At 40.3% G+C, this 22,342-nt stretch overlaps 3 protein-coding genes across 5 annotated transcripts; 1 reads left to right on the forward strand and 2 right to left on the reverse strand.

Moving 5' to 3' along the window:
* Nucleotides 1-253: 253 nt before the first annotated feature.
* LOC108329593 (uncharacterized) lies at nt 254-5,343 on the forward strand. Of its 3 annotated transcripts, none has more exons than XM_052872156.1 (5): nt 254-427; nt 2,273-2,368; nt 3,483-3,617; nt 3,816-4,192; nt 5,024-5,343. In XM_052872156.1, exons 2-5 carry the CDS (start codon nt 2,306-2,308, stop codon nt 5,031-5,033), a joined length of 585 nt encoding a protein of 194 aa, XP_052728116.1. In that variant the 5' UTR covers nt 254-427; nt 2,273-2,305; the 3' UTR covers nt 5,034-5,343. The 3 variants fall into 3 exon arrangements, with proteins under 3 accessions (XP_052728116.1, XP_052728115.1, XP_052728117.1); XM_052872155.1 differs by having other exon boundaries at nt 2,278-2,368; XM_052872157.1 differs by lacking the exon at nt 3,483-3,617 and having other exon boundaries at nt 2,278-2,368.
* Nucleotides 5,344-5,678: 335 nt separating this feature from the next.
* Nucleotides 5,679-7,481, reverse strand: LOC108328456 (transcription termination factor MTEF1, chloroplastic). The gene is made up of 2 exons (XM_017562326.2): nt 6,900-7,481; nt 5,679-6,214 (listed from the first exon to the last, which is right to left on the reverse strand). The coding sequence occupies exons 1-2, from the start codon at nt 7,344-7,346 to the stop codon at nt 5,837-5,839; spliced, it is 825 nt and encodes a 274-aa protein (XP_017417815.1). The 5' UTR covers nt 7,347-7,481; the 3' UTR covers nt 5,679-5,836.
* A 3,404-nt stretch (nt 7,482-10,885) lies between these two features.
* On the reverse strand, nt 10,886-16,036 carry LOC108327191 (uncharacterized). Its single transcript, XM_017560921.2, has one exon. It carries the CDS (start codon nt 16,034-16,036, stop codon nt 10,886-10,888), a length of 5,151 nt encoding a protein of 1,716 aa, XP_017416410.2.
* Nucleotides 16,037-22,342: the final 6,306 nt, after the last annotated feature.

The raw sequence follows: 22,342 nt of genomic DNA on the forward strand, positions 1-22,342 counted from the left end.
AAACATTTCTTAAAAGAATATACCGTTTTTTACTCCTGCACTTGATTTATGAATTTATTTAACACTAAAAAATATTATATTTAATAGAGGTTATTTACCAGTAATAGATTTAAGGGAGGTTTGTTAAGTTGGGTTAAATTTCAAAGGTTTACTTGTAAACTCCAGAAAAATACTTTAGTTTTGTTTTAAACCTCAGTAAATAAATATAATTAAATATTTTTTTATAAACAAATAATTTTAATAAATTTTTGTTTTATTTTTTTCCCTCTTTCTCTTCGTTCTTTGTTCTAAACCCTACGCTCCACATCAACGCTCACCGCGCATTACCGCCTCACCCCCGCGCCACCTCACCCCCGCACCGCCGCACCGCTGCACTTGGAGCTCGGATTAGAAGGAGATCAGATCTTTGCTTTGCTTCCAGAAAAAGGTTAGGTTTCTTCTCCATTTCGTTTGGATTCCCTTTTTGCATTGGGTATTGTGTTATAGATTTCTAGTGGTTGGGAATTTGCAATTGATTGTTTTGGGTAGATGGTGAAGAAGAATTCCTTTGTTGTTTAAAATAGTTGTGGCAGTGTAGAAAAACATAACAGAGAAGAGTGAGTGAGTGGTGACTTGTGAGAAAAAAAGAGGAGTTCAATTCAACAGAGAGAGAATAAAATCCATTCCACTCGACCTGAAGGTGGTTTGGTTTGTCAGTAAACGGTGTCTTTCTTTGTTGTGGTTTCAAACTCTAGTCTTTTGTCTTGTACTAATCCCTTTTATAACGATAGAATAATTGTGTTTGTGCCATAAAAAAAAACATTATTAGTTCTGTTCAGTATCATTTTTAATGAAAAACATTTACTATTATTAATTATTTATTGGATACGATAAGATCATCATCAAGACCCAACTAGTAATGGTAATTGGGATTCTGTGTGGGTTTTAGCATAACTGAGGTGTCAGAAGTGTGAGAGTGTATTTACAATAGTAGTGGGATACAGAAGAAATTGGCTACTGGCCTGAACTATCTATGAGAGGGAAGGTTCTAAATATATAAATATTCATTGAATGATCGCAATACTATAAATATTTCAGATGAAATATACACACTTACTCTGTTTTCGTAATTGAAGCTCGTTTGAAAATCTAGTCTGTCAAATATCAGTTTATCATTATGATTGTATTCATATTTACTAATATTTTCTCTGGGACAGTCATTTGGTTAGATGCCTTCAACATAAGGACCCATCAAGTTAATAAATAAGATGGATTCAAAATAATGATATAGATGCCAGCCTTTCTTTTAGATGTTGGTTTCTTAACTATTTTCCTTATTCTTAAGGCCATCAAGATTTCAATTGCTTTATTTCTTCCTCAGTGTCACTTTTTCTTCTATGCCTTGAAGATATCATAATTTATAGATGAGATGCATTCGATCCCAATTTGTTGAGGCCAAAAGTTACTGAGCGCAAAGAACATGAAAAGACTTTCATAGAAGTAACTCACTGTACTGATTGAATGAAAAAAGATACCAGTGAGTTTGATACATGCTCTATTTATAGAGCTCATTGAATTAGTAATTACAACACCAAGTTAACCAACTAATCTCAACAGCCACAATTAACCAAAAACTTGTAACAAAAGAAAATCAGGTGAGTAATTTATTTACCTGATCCACTAATTTACTACCTCAGGTGTAAAAACACCTGCTCCTGACCATAACCTTGTTTGGTTCTAGTTTTCTAGATGTATGTTGATTTCTTTTTGTTTCTTTGCTCTCTTGTTGTGCCATTATCTGTCATATAAATTAAAATTTGGGCTTCCAAACTACCCATTGAGATGATTCATGCTAACTTCGTTTGAACGCAAAGGTTTCACAACTTCTGCCCACAAGAGTTTACTTGGCGGCTAATGCAAACACTTGAAACGAGGAAACTACACAAAAGTGCTTTGCTTTTTTTTGCCCCAGAGACCCCAAGATGGTCAATCTATGATGAGCCAGTTAGAAGGAAACATTCTTTATATTTTCTTACATGTTTACATATGATATGACATTATTTTGACACACATAAGATAACGAAATAACGTCATAATATCATGTGTTAAAATTTTTAGTGGTAGGGGTATAGATTTTCACCGATTGTTAATGGATTACAACAAGCTCAAACATAACAAAAATAGCAAAAGAAACATAGAAAGTAGAGACCCAAAAAGGAGAGAGAAATGTGGCGCAAGAACACAATTTTTTTGGCACTTATTGCTGCTTTGATCACAAATGAAGTCATGGCAGGACAGCATGTAGTTGGTGGAAGCCAAGGTTGGGATGCATCCACAGACTTTAAGTCTTGGGTTTCAGGCCAGACATTTAATGTTGGCGATCAACTTGGTATGTTTCTTACACATTTCTTAAATGATGAATTGGAAAATTTCCCCCGACAATCAGGGACCATGCCCCTTCAGTATTGTTTTGAATTGAATATTAACAGTTTCTTAAACTTAAAATTTCCTCATTAAATTTAACATTTCTTAAATTCATAATTTTTGTGTAGCCTCCATTATTATTTAGCCTCTCTAAATTCCGTAAGGAAGTTGAACCCATTATTTGTTAATGGTCTCTGAATTTTAGAATTTTCTAAGTAATATTAATGAATAAAGAAATGGGGAAATTTGGAATAATGAATTGTGTAGGCGACAATGTAGGGCCATTGTTGATCACTTGGCAGACAACATCACTGACCCTTTTCCTCTTTCCTTTATTACCTTAACCTTGTTAGTCACAAACAAAGTACTGTTCTACAAATTTGTTTTAGTTACAATGGTATCACAATTCAGTCCATTTTTAAGCACAAGATACCACCTCCAACATGATACCAACTCCTTATCTGCTCTAGCTATTATATATTCATCTTTTCCAACCATGTTAAATAAATTTTGATTATGCACACACTATATGACATCGTCCCTATTTTCTGGTAACAAAGTTTTGGTTTGCCAAATGGCCCGCATCTAACCTAGGTAATACCTATATGTGATTAAAGTATAAACGATGGCTATTCATCTTTAGGATTTTGACGTGTCATTCAATTGCAAAGTAAAAGAGTCTAGGAATATGTACGTGATTGGTCACGGTCATGTGACATGTCTATGGTTCAAGGTTACACTCTTGCAGACTTGAAAGCCTTGTGATGATGAAATGAAATTTTAGTTATAATATATAATTTATATACAGAAATATTAATTCATCATATATTAATTAGCATCCATTAAAATTAAATTAAAAAATTCCTTAGGATCTGTTCCAAACATTAATAACTAACATGAAAGGATTTTGCTTTTCTTTTACCCCTATTTGATTCTCACCCTCTCCCTGTGCTTTTCCTTTGTCTCCCGCTTCTACAAATTTCTTTTACTTTTTTTACCTTTTCAATTTTCACTTTTGGACCCTTCCTTCCTTCTTTTGAAAATTAGGGTTTTATTTTCAATTAGATCTTCTTTGTTAGGGGGTCGTAGAGAGAGAGAGAGAAGAAGTAGAGTCCGAACAAAGTCTCGTAGCTGAGAGATTAGGATCGGAATTCTGCCATCGTTCTTTATCATTTTGCCGTCCTCTGTCCTCGCTCACCTTCAACCTTAAATTTGTAAGTTACCTTTTCCCTCTTTTGTTTTGTTTACCTTAACCCCTAACCCCAAGATATTCAAAAGTTCCAAAAAATTTATAAAAGGTAAAGTTTACAATTGATCTCTTTTTTTTTATGCATGATGCTGTGCCAACAACAATACAACTAGTTTTTTTTTTTCTCTAATTGAAATAATTTTTTCTCCTTGCTTTTTACTAGTGCTTGTCAAAGGAAGAGAAGGAGTTAGCACATTTATATCTCCAAGATATGAACTCTGTGGCAAGGCGCTTATCAAGCTTATTCGGAACTTCAGGTTTCACAACTGAACCCTTCAAAATTGGGCATCATCAAATGCAGCAGCTTCAACAATGCAGAGGCATACGAGTTAGGGTCCTAAATGGGAACTTGGAAATGGCATTGGGATTGATGCAGCGTAAGATGCAAGGAAGTGGGATCGAGAGGATGATAAAGCAGGAGCAAAGGTTCCATATCAAAAACTCTGAGAAGCGCGTTTTAGCCCAAAAGAACTTGGAGCGAAGGCTTCGATCTGAGGATTATGCTAGGAAACTTAAAGCCATTTTGCTCAAGAAAGTCAGGTATTTAGCGCTTATATAAAAGACTAAAATTTTCTCCTTTATTAGAGTATTACTAAAATCTGCACCTTAACTTTACATCACATTGTTTTCAAGTAATATTTTAAATACATGATGTTTAGGTAAATTGCAATGAATTTCCCTCAACGACATGAACTCCAAAATGTAAGACACTAGCACAAACCACACATAACCTTCGCTGAAAAGGATTATAAAGGGCCACTATTTACAAATAATGACTTTATGTCATTGTAAAATAATAAAAAATAAGATGGATTTTACCCTGTTACGTGGACTTGCCTACTCTCTAAACGTAGTGATATATATAGTTTTGCATAAGAGATCAATTGGCCTGCAATCTTTAAACTTGAAGATATTAATTTGGGATCGGTTGTTTTGTTCTCTTGTTAGTTTGAAGTTTGGACGTAATGGTATCCTACATGAAAAATCTTGAATATGTCCATCTTCCTAACCAGATGCAACTTCTAGTCTCTTGGACGGATTAATTTGTTATCAAATGTAAAAAGCATTTATTGGTTGTTTGCATCCACTCATGCTAGTGATTTTGTTTCTGTCATGATTTCAAGTTGGCGTCATTGACTTTGGAACTGAAAATGTTATTGTGTGGCATACAATAATATAGGTGGCCACGTGAGAACTTTATTTTGAGCAAAGGCATATTATATCGTATCAGACTAACATCTGGATTTTATTCCACTTTATTCCCTTTGCTTAAATGCTTACCACTTTGGTCTTTGTGATGTTCACATTTTACATAATTGTGTTGCTTTCTATTTATTCTGACATTTTGCTTATTCTGTTGGAATATCACAGGGGTCTATGAGGAGTTTGCATTTCGCACAAAAAATGAAGTTGCGGTTATTTTATAATTTGCATGCGAACACTGCAGTTGACACATTCTTTCCAATTGCCCGGATCGGCTCGTGTAGTGTATTTTGTAGCTATTATTTTGGGTAGCATGGGATAGTCACTCTGAAGTTTTAGAGTTCAAAAGTTTTAAGAATGGACATGAATTGGGATATTGAATCCTTGATAAGGTTACTTTTGTCCAAATAATTTTTAAAACACCAGATTCCCAAAAACATGAAGAAGAGAGGCACTTTAAATTAAATAAATTAGCTCTTCTACGATTTTTTAAAAACTTCAAATTCATGTATGAATTATATAAACACTTAATTTGGTAGATAAGCTCAAAGAAAATCTCATTAGGTTGTTTATGGTAAAGTTTATCAATTATCACTTTATTAACTAATTGATAGTTGTTGAACTCAATTTATTAATAAAGTTTTGCTGCTGATGAATTGGATTAGTTAATAATTGTTTCAATCTCAAGTTTATCCATTCACCGAGAGTCAATTATTATATATCTAAAATATTGTTGGTTTTGAAATTTTGTTTATCATGGTTTTTGTTTTTAAAAGATTTTTTTGTCCGACATGGTTTTGTTCTTAAAATACCTTTAAAAAGATAAAGAAAAAGTATACTTGTAATGAGTATAGTAAAATATGTCATAATACAGTCTGGTCCTATGGTTGTTAGTTACTAAGATAGTATAAGATTTTAGAAGATTGAAGAACATTAAAAAAGATGTGGTGGATGATTTATGTATGAGGAAATAGAAGAGTATCACTTCCAATTCTTGTAAAACTTTTCATCACCCCACATCAACATTCTATTCAAGGGAATGCTAACACCCCTCTCCTTCAAATGCAAGTGCCTTGGCACAATCCTCTCCTTCAAACTGAACCCAAAGTACTGAGGAAACTTCTTCAACTCCTCCAAATCCCTCTCCATTTCCTTCACAAGATACACATACTTTGGCCATAGATTGTTCCCTACGTCATACCCAAAAATGGCCGGCACCCTGGCACATGCTTTCAGTGCCTCCTCGTACTCAAACCCTAATTCCTGCAAGAACTCAACCTTCGCGTGCAGCTTATCCACCCGCGTGTTCAGTAAGTGCGCGTTCCGCGTGGTGGGCTTGTTCAGCCCCTGGATGCCAATCTAAACACCACTAATCAAACTATCAGTTTTCCTTTTTTCCTCGAAAAATAAGCAAACTACATATCATTATGGTTCATTTACAGTGAGTTTTTTAAAATGATTTCATTTATCTTTATCAAAAAAAACAAAAAATGCTAATTCAAAAGAAGAAAATGATAAATAAATAATTTAAAACATATTCATTAAAACATGCAAATATGACTTTATCGTTTTTTAGTTCTTCAATAAATTATTAGTTTTAGTTTAGTCTCAACTTTTACAGCATTAGCATTACTTTTTTTTATATTTATTAAATACCTAAACTTCTATATATATATATATATATATATATATATATATATATATTACAACTTTAGATTAAAAAATAAAAATATTAAAGTTGTATTTTTTTTTATAATAGTTACTTTAGAGTTTCTAACTGAGTAATACATTAAAACTGAAGTCCTAACATAATGACATCCAATCATACTTTCAATATTTATAATAATTACTTTTAAAAGATATACAAATAAGATAATGGTTAATCATTAACCGTATAAAAATACACCACAATAAATTCAAAGCACTCTATAATTCTTTAAACATTGAATTATTTATATTATTAAATTAAAAAATCCCGTATTTTTATGCAAGAAAAATATATAATTTAAAATAAAATAAGAAAATGAAATCCATGAGTGCGGACCTGGCGGAGAAATTGGAGCGTGGGTCGGAGGCAGAGGTCGACGTGGGAGAAGAGCAGCTTGGGGCATCGGAGGATGAGATAGCGAGACTCCGACGCGGTGGCCGGAAGTTCGTCGGCCAGGAATGAGAACACGGCGGCGACGTCGGAGGGGACGACAACGGTGGAGAAGAGCTGAGGGGTGAGGTAGTTGAGGCGGGGGATGTCGGCGTCGGAGAAGGAACGTGACTTGAGGAACGTGAGAGTGCGGAGGATGTGGTCGACATCGTTGGGGAGAGGGAGGTCCTCCGGTTTGGTTTTGGGGTCGATTATGGTCAACGTTCGAAGGTATCGGAGGTTTTCGCGGTACCTGGTTTGGAACTTTATGTAACCGCCGGTGTTGGGAGCGCTGGTTGATTTGTGTGAGTAAGAAGATACTATTGGGAGATGAAGAGAGTAACAGAGGAGCATTTCCGTTTGGGGTTTGCAGCAAACCAAAGAAAAGAAGATACTATTCAATTTCACGTTTTCTTTTTTCTTTTTCTTTTTCAACTCACTCTAGAGAGTAATATCTTTGAAAACATTCATCCATCAAACGGTCTACAATAAAACACGTGTCCTTCCACTTATCATCATATAAAAGTAAATAGATTTATAATATGATAATTTATTATAAGTCGAATTATAATAAATTTATTATAATTAATGTTTCAGTAGGAATGTGGAGACCAAGATACGAACCTAACAACCTTCTCTCCTTCTTCTCTGAACTGCTTTCACTATGTTGTCTTTCTTTCTTCTCCAAGCCTCTGAATACGATGGGCTGGGTACCTGCAAAGGCACTCCGACGCTCAAGTCAATAGGGATGTTGTTAGAACAACCAAATCTTTCTTAATCTTCTCCTAAGGGAAAAACGTACCTTTTTCCTCCTGTGCTTTGTATATTTAAATTAACATAATAAACCGTTTACTGAAAATCCGGTCGGTTACGGAAACTGACTGTTTAGAAGTTGTAACCGTCATATCGTGTGCTGATATCGAGTCAACTACTTCTATGATATATGGCCGTGATTCACGGCGCTGTGTAACCAAGATGTGTAACTGCTCATCTGTAACCGTTAGATCGCGATGTCGCATACTGTATGTCGATCATCATTCGTGTCGACCCGAGTGAATGACGTGTCGTTAGATCACGATGTCGCATACTGTATGTCGATCATCATTCATGTCGACCCGAGCGGACGACGTGTCGTACGTATGCTTCATGTCGGTTGCCGAGCCTCAACTGGTCGACAATGCCACATGGTCGACCACGCTACGAGAATGTCCTGCAGTGGTTTAATTGTCGTCGGGTTATTGGTCGACAGTTGGAGGATTAGGTATCCTATAGTACATGCCCCCCAAGTCCGAGTAAGTGGATGATGACAAAGTTACGAAGGACTTTTGAGTACTGTTTGAAGAATCGAGGAGACGTGTACAACAGCTGTGCGTGGCGTTACTAATTTGGGTTTTCCCGCTCCTTTAGGGGAGCGAGGGGACGCGAATTAATAGCCGTTAGATGACAAAGGATCCTACGGCGCCTGACGATTAGACGGTTTGGCTTCTTCAGCACGATTTCAGAAGGGGGTTAATCACTTTTGCAGGAGAGCAGACATTGAGAGTGTGCACTGTTAGCGAGATTGTCTCTTCTTCAGTCTCATTGCCCTCGTTGCTACGAGAATCAACCAGGTAACCCTAAAATTTATTTCGTCTTAGTGTGTTTTTTGATCATGGAAGGAAGGGGGCAGGATATCGGGGGCGATATGCCTGGGCCGTCATCTACGGCGGAATGTTCCGAAGTTACCACGATACCCTATGGGGAAATGGCATTTGTGTATGGAAATGTGTGCGGCGAGGATCCAAGGGGACGCATAATGTCTCCGATTAGCGGAGATGAATACGCCTGGGCGGCGCGTGAGGTAAAAGAACTTAGGAGTCAATTTAGGAGTAGGGCTGTAATTACGGATTGGATTGAGAATAGTTGTGTGTTGAGGACCCTAGGGTATCACACCTGTGTGAAGCTGATAGCTTGCCGGGAGGATGAGAGGATCTGTTATGGGAGGGAGAATGCCTCGGATGAATTCTTTTACTGTTATGCTGCGCTATTCTATGATCTGTATGTGAGATTGCCGTTCACCACATTCCAAATGGATGTTTTGCGCACCTTGAACGTTGCACCGAGCCAGTTGCATCCCAATAGTTGGGGGTATGTGCAGGCGTTCGGGGTGTTGTGTGGGGCGCTAGGGTTTTTGGTATGTGCCTTTGCTTATCATTTTTGTAACTTGTTATGTTGTTGCTGACCATTCTGGATGGGTTTTGGTGTTTTGCAGAGATAATGGGGAGGAAAGGAAGTGGTCGCAGCTGGTTTCAGACCATCGACGACGAGAGGGATGAAGGTAATCGTCCGGGGTCGTCCATTGGGCAGCAACGCCCCCAGGTGCCCCCAGCTGGTCCACCTCCCGTTGTAGTGGCGTCGGCTGAGGAGACAACATTAGCTGAGGTGCCTCTCGTGCGCAAAAGGAAAGCCAAGACAGTCGATGCCAACCGCGAGGCCTCAAAGAAAAGTAAGGAGGTGGTTGAAGAAAATGAACGCCCCCTTCCGCAGGGCATATGGGATCGTGCCTTCATGCCGGGTCACAGGGTAGACCTCAACATGGATGCTTCAGAGAAGAAGGTGATTGAAAACATGAGCGAGCAACAGATTGCTGACAGCTTGTTGGAGATGAACACACGAGCACAAGCGTTGGCTTGGCATCTAGCGTATGCTTCGGATAGGGGTCAGATGCGGTCTGAGTTAGAGAAGGTGCGCGCTCAGCTGAAAGATCTCGCCGAGATCCATGCGGGCTGCGAGGCCAGGCAGAAGCGTACTGAACAACTTCTGAAGGAGGGCGAGATACTGTGGAATAAGACTCGGGAAGCTGGCGTGACCCTCCAACAAGAACGCGATCAGATGGCCAGGGATCTGGATCAAGCGAAGAGCTCAATGCTGATAGTGGCCCGAGAGAGGAACGCGCTGAAGGTAGAGGTGTTTGAAAAGAATGAGTTGATCGAGGAGCTGAAGGACGCGATCATGGACGAACATAAGAAGGGTTTCAGGAAGGCCTTGAGGCAAGTCGAGCACTTGCTTCAGGTATCAACCAAGGGAGCTGAATTTGACGTCCGGAAGGATGTGCATGAAGGTCTTCTGAAGCCTTTGAAAGAAATTCCGGACGGCGCTGTCCTGGAGGGGGAAGAGGATGAAGAGGAGGTCGCCAACAATGAGCCCGAGGGAGCAACGGAAACGGACGAGCCCGCCAAGGAGACTGCTGAAGCTGTTGAAGGCGACACATCCCAAATTGTAATAGATTAGGATGTAGTAAGAATCTGTACACACATACTTGAGTATTTGGTTGACGACTATGAATGTTAACCTTTGATTATTCTCGAATGCTTGACATTGAAATAGAGTGCGCTGTTCTTTTAACTTAGCTGATTCTGCGATTGATTTGCTGTAGTGATCGCGAAGTGTGAATGTTGAGTGTATTGATAACGCTTTGTGTGACAGTGGAGAACGATGGTCGAGTGAGGAAAATGCTAGGTGTTCGAGGGTGAACCTTGACCAATGGGAGTGTATCCCGAATAGGCTGGGTGTTCAAGGGTGAACATCGGCCAGTGGGAGTGTATCCCGAATAGACTGGGTGTTCAAGGGTGAACATCGGCCAGTGGGAGTGTGTCCCGAATAGACTGGGTGTTCAAGGGTGAACATCGGCCAGTGGGAGTGTCTCCCGGACAGACTGGGTGTTCAAGGGTGAACATCGGCCAGTGAGATTGCTTTCATCCCCTTTGTGTATGGAAGAGTCTGGTACGACAACCCTGAGACTCGACATTAGAGCAGTGATAAATGAATCTAAGCAAAAAATCATAATGAAATATAATCTTTATTTGATAATTGAACTTGATAATGTTGTAAGAAAAATGATCAAGAAATGGATGTTAACTAAAGTAATATTTAAGGTGAGTGGCGTTCCAAGTGTTGGGAACTGGGTGTCCATCAAGAAGCTGGAGACGATATGCGCCGTTCGACATGTCTTCCGCAACCCGAAAGGGTCCTTCCCAGTTAGCTGCGAGTTTGCCATGGGCTCGATTCTTCCGAGCTTCTCCCCGCTTTCGCCACACCAAATCGCCGCTTTTGAAGGTTCTGGGTTTGACCTTGGTATTGTACCGTCGTGATAGCATGCGCCTTTGGGCCTCTGCGCGGATGGTGGCAACCTCACGACGTTCAGGAAGGACGTCGAGATTCGTCCGTAACTGCTCTTCATTAAGGGACATATCCGTGATTTGGCGCCTCAATGAGGGCTCGCCCACTTCGACTGGAAGCATGGCATCAGTGCCGTAGGTTAAGTTAAATGGCGTGTCCCCCGTAGATCCATGGGGGGTACATCTGTATGCCCACAGAACCTCGGGTAGCTCTTCTACCCATAAACTCTTGGCTTCACCGAGTCGCTTTTTTAACTCTGTCAAAATGGCTTTGTTTGCGGCCTCGGCTTGGCCGTTGGTTTGAGGGTGCTCGACTGATGATGTGACATGCTTAATGCCTAAACTGTTGAGGTAATCCTCTAACTTGCGTTCGATGAATTGGCGACCGTTGTCGGTGATGATCTTCTGAGGGAGACCGAAACGACAAATGAGACGCCAAATGAACTTCTGCACTCGCTGGGCGCTGATGACGGACAGTGGTTCAGCTTCTATCCATTTTGTGAAGTAGTCGACCGCCACGAGGAGGAACTTGTTTTGCGCTTTGGCGATCGGCAGTGGTCCCACTATGTCGAGACCCCACTGGGCGAATGGCCAGGGAGAGACAATATTGTGTAAGTCTTCAGGAGGTGCACGGATGTCGTGACCATGCGCTTGACAGGAAATGCATTTTTTGACGAATATCTCGCAGTCGTGGTCGAGAGTAGGCCAGTAATATCCGGCGCGGAGAACACGTCCTCTTAATGTCCGCTTGCCAGAGTGAAATCCGCATATCCCTGTGTGCAGTTCTCGCAGCACATAGTCGGCCTCTTCTTCCGAGATGCATTTCAGTAGAGGAGTGCTATGGCCGCGACGATATAGGTCGTCGCCTATGCACACAAAACGCGCAATGCGTCTGGAATCAGACGCGGTAATGCTAACACCTTTGTCTTGCTGCTCCATGAGGTCTTTGATTTTCTGCCGCCAGTCTGTGATAGGTGTCGACACATTAGTGACAAAAGCTTCCACCACAGGACGGTCGAGCGTCATTCTAATGATTGAGGATAACTGCGCTCGCTCCTTAGAACGAGATAATTTGGACAAGAGGTCTGCTCTTGCGTTTTGGTCCCTGGGTACATGGAGGACATCAACCTCGACGAAATTGCGGAGTAAAGTCTGAACCTTGTGGAAGTACCGCAACAGCTGATTGTCCTTGACTTGATAGATTCCATTCACATGGCTGACGACCAACTGCGAGTCCATCCGACATTCTAAACGCTCGACCGACAACTCGCTAGCCAGGGATAGGCCCGCAATTAAAGCTTCGTATTCGGCTTGGTTGTTGCTAACTGGAAACTTGAATATGATGGCTTGCTCTAGGACCAAATCTTCCGGCCCCTCTAAGACGACACCGGCTCCTCCTCCCCTTTTGTCGGAGGAACCATCCACGCTGAGGAGCCATTTTGTCGTGGAATTCTCTGGGGCAGGTGTTAATTCGGCTGCAAAATCTGCCAGATGTTGACCCTTGACAGATCCACGGGGCTCGTAGCGGAGGCCGAATTCTGACAGTTCCACTGACCAAGCGACCAGTCGTCCTGCCAAGTCTGGTTTACGGAGGATCTTGGCGATGGGTTGATCTGTGCGGACTATCACTTGATGGCTCTGGAAGTATGGTCGAAGCCGGCGGGAGGCTGTGAGTAACGCCAAGGCAAACTTCTCAATGCGAGAATATCGTTCCTCGGCCCCCTGCAAAGTACGACTGATGAAGTAGATAAACTTAAGGGAGGGTATTTCTTGTATCAAAGCGGCGCTAACCGCATGCGGGGAGGCTGCAAGATACAGCTGTAAATCGGATCCCTCGTCCGGTCGGGCCATGATTGGAGGACTGGTTAAGATGTTTTTGACAGTGTTGAATGCAGTCTCGCAATCATTGTCCCAGTGCTGAGTAGAGCCCTTTTTCAAATTCTTCAGGATGGGTTTGATGTGTTCAGCCAGCTTTGGAATAAATCTGGACAGGGCAGTGAGGCGACCCACTAGACGTTGTACTTCTCGTAGGGTTTTTGGAGCTGGCATGTCGAGCACGGCTTTGCACTTGTCGGGGTTGGCTTCAATACCTCGACGAGTGAGCATGAAACCTAAGAATTTTCCTGCAGGGACGCCGAAGGTACATTTGGCAGGGTTGAGGCGCATGCTGTATCGTCGGAGCTGGGCAAAAACCTCCCTCAAATCTTGCAGGTGTTGCTCGACAGAGTTGCTGCGAATAACCATGTCATCGACATATACATCCATGCATCGTCCAATCTGGTGGTGGAAAACCTTATCCATAAGGCGTTGATAAGTAGCCCCGGCATTCTTCAAACCAAACGGCATTACTTCATAACAGTAATTAGCGCGTTCGGTAATAAAGGCTGTCTTGCTTTGATCGGGCTCGTACATTGGAATCTGGTTATAGCCTGAGTAGGCGTTGAGGAAGCTTAGCATTACATGACCTGAAGCTCCATCTACCAGACGATCGATGTTGGGTAAGGGGTACGAGTCTTTAGGACATGCCTTATTGAGATCAGTGAAATCGACACACATTCTCCATTGGCCGTTGGACTTTTTGACCATAACTACGTTTGACAGCCACGTAGTGTACGTCAATTCTCTGATGAATTGGGCATTCAGCAGTTTCCCAACCTCAGCTTGGATAGCCTGGCGTTTTTCTTCCCCGACTCGTCGCTTCTTCTGGGCGACAGGTCGTGCCTCCTGGAAGATGGATAACTTGTGGGCCATGACCCCGGGATGGATGCCTGGCATATCAGCAGCTGTCCATGCGAACAAGTCTGTGTTGTTCTGTAGAATGCGTCCCAAATCGTGCTCTTCGCTGGGGGTGAGGTCTCCGCCAATGCTGGTGGTTTTGGATGTGTCCGCCGTTAAGGACAGGAGTTTGACTTCACCTTGCGGATGCAGACGCTCGTCTACGTTGGTTCGGGGGTCTAAGTCGACTGCCGCTGCCTCGGGTCTTTTCGTCCTTCTGGTTGGGACGAACGGAGTGATTTTTAACCCGGCGACATAGCATTGTCGAGCTATGCGTTGATCAGCTCTCACGGTACAAATGCCACCATGGTCCGTCGGGAACTTCATGGCGAGATGGGGAGTAGACACGATTGCCCCAAACGCGTTCAGACAAGGTCGTCCTAACAGGGCGTTGTACGATGATTTTGCCTCGACCAGCAGGAATCGAACTCGAAGTTCAGGTGCTTCCCGACTTGTTCCGAGTCGAGTTCGCAGGTCAAGGTATCCCCTGGTGTCTACTCGTTCTCCTGAGAATCCGACAATTTGCTCATTAAACGGGGCGATGAGGTCCTCAGATAGGTCCATTTTCTGAAAAGTGGACCAATATAAAATGTTGACCGAGCTTCCTTGGTCGACGAGGACCTTGCTGACATCATACCGAGCTATATTGGCCGTGATGACCATAGGATCATCATGATCGGGATCGGGAGCATGGAAGTCAGCGTTCGTGAACGTGATGTCAGGGATCGACCGAGCCTGGCGCTCGACCATGTGGACCGACTTCAATTGTCTCAAATGTCGCTTCCTCGCCGAAGCCGACACGCCTCCCCCCGCGAAGCCACCAGAGATGGTGTCGATGCGGCCTCGGACTGAGCGTTCCCTCTCTATGCGTCGAGGTGGACTGCGCGACCGCCTCCGATGTCGATCATCTTTAGGGGGAGATCGCCGGGGACTTCGCCTAGGAGGATCTCTTCTTCGAGGGGTTGTTGCTCTAGAGGAAGCTCTCTCCTTGACATAATTCTGGAGATAACCTGCACGAACGAGTCGTTCTAACTCGTCTCTTACTATGTTACATTCTTCCGTGTCATGCCCATGGTTCATGTGGAACCGGCAAGTTTTGCTGTTGTCCGCGTTCTTTGGGGTGGCACTTCGCCGCACGGTGAGGAGTTCGGCGTGTAAGGCCTCTTCTAGCACCCTCGCCCGAGGTGCGTTGAGAGTTGTGTAGCGATCGTATTTAGACGTCCACCCCGCCTCCTTCCTAGGTGGTCGATCTGGCCTGTAGTCGTTGGGGGGTCGTTTCGTTGGTTTTCTTGTCTCCTGGTTAGGGGCATCCTGTTGGTGCTTCTTCCTGGAGTTACGGTGATCTTCTATGCGGATGAATTTTGCCATGGTGGATTGGAGTTCCTCCATGGATGCTGGAGGGTCAGCATATAATTGTTCCGAGACTTGTCCTGGCCTTAAGCAGGACGATAGGTTGCTAATGATAAAGGTAGGAGTAATATCTGGTACGCGCCGGGCCGTCTCGATGTAGCGCTGCATGAAAGCTTTCAGGGTCTCATCCTTCTCCTGCCTGGTATGGACAAGCTCAGTAGCAGTCATCGCTGGCTTTTTATTGGCTGCGTATTGTTTTCGGAATAAAGACTCGATGGTTGCAAAGCAATCTATGGAATTTCGGGGAAGCTTATGGAACCATTCCAGAGCTTCCCCTTTAAGGGATAATGAGAAAGCTCTGCATGTCACTGGATCGCTGTCGGTATAGAATGCCATGGCATCTATAAAATTACGTAGATGGTCATCAGGATCTTCAGAGCCATTGTAGCGTTCCAGAGTTGGAGGAGGCTTGTCCGGCATGTTTGCTTGCATGATGGCTTCGGTGAATGGAAGCAGGTTAGCGAGGCGCATAGGAGTAGGCCCCCTCCTTCCCCCAGCGGCCCGTTCAGAGGGTCCCCCATGATGGCTGGCATCGTTATCCTCCTGTCTGTTGGAGGCAGATAACTCTGGTGCTGGGATCTGCGCTCGCAGCGTTGCTATCTCCTCTGCGTGTTTACGTTGAGTCTCCTGCATAGTTTGCGCTTGTGCCTCAATTTGCGCCTGCAATTGCCTGATCAAATCGTGCATATCGGAATTTTCCATTGCTCCGGTGGTCGTTGTTGGGATAGTAATCTCGGGCCCCACGGTGGGCGCCAAAATGTTTCAGTAGGAATGTGGAGACCAAGATACGAACCTAACAACCTTCTCTCCTCCTTCTCTGAACTGCTTTCACTATGTTGTCTTTCTTTCTTCTCCAAGCCTCTGAATACGATGGGCTGGGTACCTGCAAAGGCACTCCGACGCTCAAGTCAATAGGGATGTTGTTAGAACAACCAAATCTTTCTTAATCTTCTCCTAAGGGAAAAACGTACCTTTTTCCTCCTGTGCTTTGTATATTTAAATTAACATAATAAACCGTTTACCTGAAAATCCGGTCGGTTACGGAAACTGACTGTTTAGAAGTTGTAACCGTCATATCGTGTGCTGATATCGAGTCAACTACTTCTATGATATATGGCCGTGATTCACGGCGCTGTGTAACCAAGATGTGTAACTGCTCATCTGTAACCGTTAGATCGCGATGTCGCATACTGTATGTCGATCATCATTCGTGTCGACCCGAGTGAATGACGTGTCGTTAGATCACGATGTCGCATACTGTATGTCGATCATCATTCATGTCGACCCGAGCGGACGACGTGTCGTACGTATGCTTCATGTCGGTTGCCGAGCCTCAACTGGTCGACAATGCCACATGGTCGACCACGCTACGAGAATGTCCTGCAGTGGTTTAATTGTCGTCGGGTTATTGGTCGACAGTTGGAGGATTAGGTATCCTATAGTACAATTAACAAGACATTTAGTTCATATGGATCCAACTTCGTATTAAACTTAATTTATCAAAATCAAAATGACTGGAAGGGAGACAAAACTTCATTGAAAATCATTGCTAGAGATCTTTTAAATATATTTATAAAATATATTTATAAGCCATTTCGACAAGTGACATGAGGTTAGAATTTATAAAATATGACAATTCCATTTGAAAGAACAAATTAAACAAATTATCCCAGAAAAAAATCATAGCAAAATGCTGCATCTACTGTTCCTTGAAAACTTCTTTCAACACAACTTAACAACATTCAACGTCTTGACCCAGATTAAAGAATTAACCCAGCAATTCTTACTTATCATAAAAACAAATACTTTCTATGTTGCAGTTTGGAAATGCACATGTATGCTACCAAAATATATGTTATAAAACATGTGTTTTATATATATTACAAAATTCTTGTTCTCTTGTGGTCTCGAGTTCGTGTTAGTTGAATTTGTATTAGTCAAGTTTGTATTGTCGAACTCATATTAGTTGAGTTCATGTTGGTCAAGTTTATGTAACTACATTTATGATAGTCAAACTAATGTTAGTCGAACTCATATTGGTGAAACTTGTATAGACTGCGCTTTGTTAGTCGAGTTTAGATTGACCAAGCTTGTGTTGCTTGTTCCTATTTATTAGCCATTGTAACAAATTTGTTGGTCGATCTCTTTTCTTGCAAGACTCGAAAAGTTGCAATTGCAGGAAAGGTGAGAGTCATTACTCGACTTGTGCTGCAAGGTGCAGGATATCTTTCACACATTGTTGTCCTTAGTCGGTCTCTGAATATCTATAAATAAGGATGTTGTGCTTCTTCTAAGAGCTCGAAACACACTTTTGAACTCTCCTCTCACAATCAGACCTTCCTCAAGCTCTCCCTCTTACTTCTCTTTGTTCTCTCTTCTTTGGTTTATTTTTCCTATATTATGTCGAGTATTTACTCTTTTTAGAGTTCTTTGCTAGTTATGATATCCTCAAATATTTTCAGGAAGTTCCTGTTATATCTTAGGAGACTTATGCAACACATCATGAATAAGTCCTTAAGGACAATGGATCTACACGTCTTAGGAAATTTTTGTTCGTGATTTTGTCAACATTTTACAACAATCTTAAGAACTTGACTGACATCAACAATCCAATTCCAGATAATCAAAACATTATTTTCAAAACTCATATGGTCTTTGAGAAATCATTTCAGGATGTGTCAAAAATTGAGGTCTTCTTTAGACAGAACTTTTAGCGCTGGCAAGAATATGTGTCTAACCTTTTACACATATATGGACTTGCTACTGCTCTCTCATCTCCAATATCCCCTCAAATTCAAAACAAGTTGAAGATTCATGCGAATAGACTATGTCAACATACTTTACTTAGTGAACTTTCTAATGACTTGTTTGATGTGTACTATTCTTCTAAGGAAGCGAAAAATATTTGGGATTCGTTGATTCTCAAATATATTGTTGAAGATTTTGCCAGACAAATATTTGTCATAAGAAACTACTACCACTGGGAAATGATTGAAGATAAGAACATAAATTTAAATGAATGACTATCAAAAGTTGCTTGAAGAGATCAAAGCAGAGAACATACTTCTACTCGATGAGTTTGTTTCAGAGCTTCTCATCGAGAAATTGTCGCATTCCTAGACTGATTACAAACAACAACTGAAACATAAACACGGATACCAATAGAAAAGAGTGTGCTACTACAAGGGCCAAAACTTTGCCTACAAAAGCAAATATGGTATAAGTCAAATATGCTTTCAAAAGGTATGAACACAAACCTGATCACAAAAGGAAAATAATTTTTGAATTTTTCTTTCAATGGATCTAACCCCACCTTTAAAAAGAAGGAAAATTTCTTTGTATGTGGAAAGTCAGACCATCATGCACCCTAGTGCAGGCGTAGAGCAAGAAACGACAATCCTCCTATAACAAATATAGTCGAAGGAGAATATACTATTGTTGCGATAAGTAAATTTGATGACCAACGTTAGCAAACATGTGGTAGACTCTGATGCTACCAGACATATTTCTGCAAACATAAGTGTTTTTACCTCCTACACTAGTGTAAGGGATGGAGAAAAACATGTTTACCTCGGTGATTCCAGGGCATGTCTGGGAAGAATGTGGCCTTGAGTGATGTGTTGCATGTGCCCTCTATCAAAGTTAATTTAATCTTTATAGCACTATTGAAAAAAGTGGAGGTGAAAGTGTCATATCTCACAAGATTGTTATGACAAAAAATAATGCTTTGTGGGAAAAAGATATTATGATAAAAGTCTCTTTATATTCAATATTTTTGAAATTATTAACAAATCAAGTTTTTCTACTTACATTGTTTACTTGTATGATAAGTGGCATGCTAGATTAGAACATATGAATTCCTCATATATTTTGAAATTACAATGATTAAGATTAATTAATATGTATGATAAACAAAACAAAGTAGTAAATGTATATATGTGTGAAATCTAAAATAACAAAGGAAACTTGTTATCCTGTAGATAGTCAAACTGAATTGTTAAAATTAATTCATATTGATGTAGTTGATTTACAATAAATCATGTCTAGAGATAGTAAAAATTATTTTGTAACCTTTATAGATGATAATTTTATATACATTAAAGTGTACTTAATGAAACATAAGAATGAAGCATTTGATGTGTTTTTAACTTATAAAGTATAAGTAGAAAACAAATTGAATAACAAAATTAAGAGGATTATATTAGATACAAGTGGTGAATATGTTTTGTTTAATGACTATTGTGTTAGAGAAGGTGATAACTCTCAGTTTTTGCACATTTTTCTAGGTTTAGAAGTCTTTCTTAGTTCATTTTAGTCTTTAATTGTTTAGAATTAAGATAAATTTAGGTTTTTCTATAAATTCTTTAGTTTTATAGAATTGTAGTTAAAATTAGGTTTTTAGGAGTAATTTTTAGTGTTTGTAAATAATTAGGAAACTAATTCTTGTTCAAAATTCTTTTACTAAAAATCTTTTTCTTTATTTTGGTTAAATAGTTTTTAATTGCTGAATTACCTTTTTCATATTTGCTGATTGGTTCTTCTTTCTTACTTTTTGAAGTTGAAGAAAGGTCCTAGGATAATTGGGCCTAGCCTTGGTCAAAAGGAAGCATATTGGGTTAAAAAGTCAGCAGAAAAATGCATTGGGCCATGGGGATGGATTTATTGAAATGAAACTACCTGGAAGCCACTGTTGGTCTATTGCACCTGCACTTAATAATTGGACTTATTTCAAGATTGGGCTGTTGCTTTTAAGAGATTGGGTTGACATATTTGAAGTGCATAGGTCAAACGCTGCACTAGGCTGATTTGAAAAGTGCACTGGACGTTGGATATTGCTATGTTGGAATTGGGCCGCTTACAAGCACATGGTTGTAGGCTGAAAATGAACTAATGTTGCACTATCTGGGCCTAAGTGGAGCGACAACATTTTGGTGAGGAAGGAAGCTGCTCTTTTGGGGTCATAGTTGGAGATTCATTTGGCAGAAGAAATTCCCTCGTGCGAAAGTTGAGCAAATGAGAAAGAGAGCTCCTTCAAAGTTAGGGCTTGGTTCGAAAGCGAGAGAATGAAGGAGGAAGAAAAGCTTACCTCATGCCACTTACCCAGAGGAGCGTCTTGTCCTGTCCGGAGAAGAAGATGAGCTGACTGGTGCTGACCAGGTGAAGCTTGAAGGAGATGATCGGAAGGTTCTGATCTATGGAGCACGAGGAGCAGCTGATGACCGTTCGATTGGGAAGCTCAAAACGTCGAATGCAAGTTTCCTTCTTTCTCTTTTCCCTTTTTCATTTTTTTTGTCTTTCTTCAAACCCTATATAAAGGGGTTCTTTTCCATGTAAATAACGGACAAAACAGACACTTTACACACTTTTCATACTATGCAATACGCTCTTTAGATTAGTTTTTTTTTTTTTTTTTCATAGAAGTAGAGTTCTTGGCTCTTGGATTTCGCCGATAGGCTTGTGAGAGTGACAGATCGCGAGTGCATTGGTGACTTTCAGTAACATGTAATTTTTTTTCTCATGTTAATAAAGTTCAGTTCTGTGTTTTTGTTCTATTCTTGTTTGCGTTTCGATTTTGTTCTTTGCTTTTGATTTCTGCCTTTGTTATGTTTTGAGAACTTGATTTGGATTCTAGAACTCTGCATTATGTAATTTCATTTTGGAATTAAATGGCTCCACAGTCAGCATTCTTTATCGAGATGTCTTCTCGAGTCAGAGATGAGTCCAATGCATAAAAATGATTCAAATTTGTGTTTCTTTTATTAGATTTAGGTTTGCATTGATTGAGAATAAGTAAGAATTACCATTGTAAGTTCTAAAATATGAACTATAAGACCCTGTGATGAGCTTATTTTAGTCATAATGTCTTTTTGAATGTAATTGAAACTTTATCCTCAATCATTTGCACATTTAAATTTTGTTTGTGAATTTTAGATTGATGAATAGGCTAATGAATCTTGGTTGGACAAATGAGTGGAAAGAGTCAATGTAAAGTTTTGAAATATGAACTAGAATACCTTGGATTGGGATTCAACTTCACAGAATGTCTTCCTGAGAACTCTAAGCACTCTTTTATTCAATCCAATGTACATTAACCTATGAAATCAATTCCGCTTTTGAGTTTGTTATTTTTCTTTTGATTAGTTAGAATTTAGGTACTGATTTTTTTACTTTGTTTCAATTCTAATTTTTGTTTTTAGTTGCTTTCTAATGATTGTTCTTGATTACTTCTGTTTAGAGTAGGATTGGATGATTCATTTTAGGTTTTATGTTTTACATTCTAATTCAAATTTGATGCTTAGTTTAGGAATATCTCTTGACTGTTAATGCATTCTTTTAGACTTAGGTTTTGCTTTGGTTCTGCAGTTTTGTTTCAAAGAGTTTCTTTCCTTATTTCTTTTAGCATTTGAGTTCTGTTTAGATTGTATAATATCTGTTATGTTTTAGTTGTAGGTAGTTATAGTAAATAGGTTTTATTTTTTGTTTTGAGTAGTTTAGACTGTTATTTTGTTTTATTACATTTCAATTTCTTTATTCTTTTAAATAGATTTTAGTTTAGACTAGTTTCAATTCTTTTATTTTAGTTTCATTCATTTTAAATGTCCCCACCTGTTTAGTAGTTAGTAAGTAAATAATTAGTAAATAAATACAAGACTTAACTCTACATTTTAAAACTTAATATTTGCTGAGTCTACGGATTGATCCCCTGGTTGCCCTATACTACATTAGTGAGGACTAGGGTTTGTTGACTTTTTGTGCAACCAGAAGGTCAGTTCAACAAAAGGTATTATCCATGAGGTAACCCCACGATATTCACCTGAGTCTAATGAAGTTGCAGATAGAAAGAATAAAACTCTTAAGAAAATGATGAATGTCATGCTTATTAGTTCTAGCACACTTGATAATCTTTGGCGGGAAGTCTTTCTCACTACATGTCTTTTACAAAGTAGGATACTTCATGTGAAAACTGGCAAAACTCCCTATGATTTGTGGAGAGGTTATCAACCTAAT

Source organism: Vigna angularis, chromosome 2 (assembly GCF_016808095.1).
Source record: "Vigna angularis cultivar LongXiaoDou No.4 chromosome 2, ASM1680809v1, whole genome shotgun sequence".
Classification (NCBI taxonomy): Eukaryota; Viridiplantae; Streptophyta; class Magnoliopsida; order Fabales; family Fabaceae; genus Vigna; species Vigna angularis.

Coding starts and splice junctions, on each gene's coding strand:
- LOC108329593 (XM_052872156.1), top strand. CDS start 2,306: ATGCATCCACAGACTTTAAGTCTTGGGTTTCAGGCCAGACATTTAATG. Junction 2,369..3,482: donor TAATGTTGGCGATCAACTTG/GTATGTTTCTTA, acceptor CTTCTTTGTTAG/GGGGTCGTAGAGAGAGAGAG. Junction 3,618..3,815: donor TCACCTTCAACCTTAAATTT/GTAAGTTACCTT, acceptor GCTTTTTACTAG/TGCTTGTCAAAGGAAGAGAA.
- LOC108328456 (XM_017562326.2), bottom strand. CDS start 7,346: ATGCTCCTCTGTTACTCTCTTCATCTCCCAATAGTATCTTCTTACTCA. Junction 6,215..6,899: donor CGCTCCAATTTCTCCGCCAG/GTCCGCACTCAT, acceptor AGTGGTGTTTAG/ATTGGCATCCAGGGGCTGAA.
- LOC108327191 (XM_017560921.2), bottom strand. CDS start 16,036: ATGGAAAATTCCGATATGCACGATTTGATCAGGCAATTGCAGGCGCAA.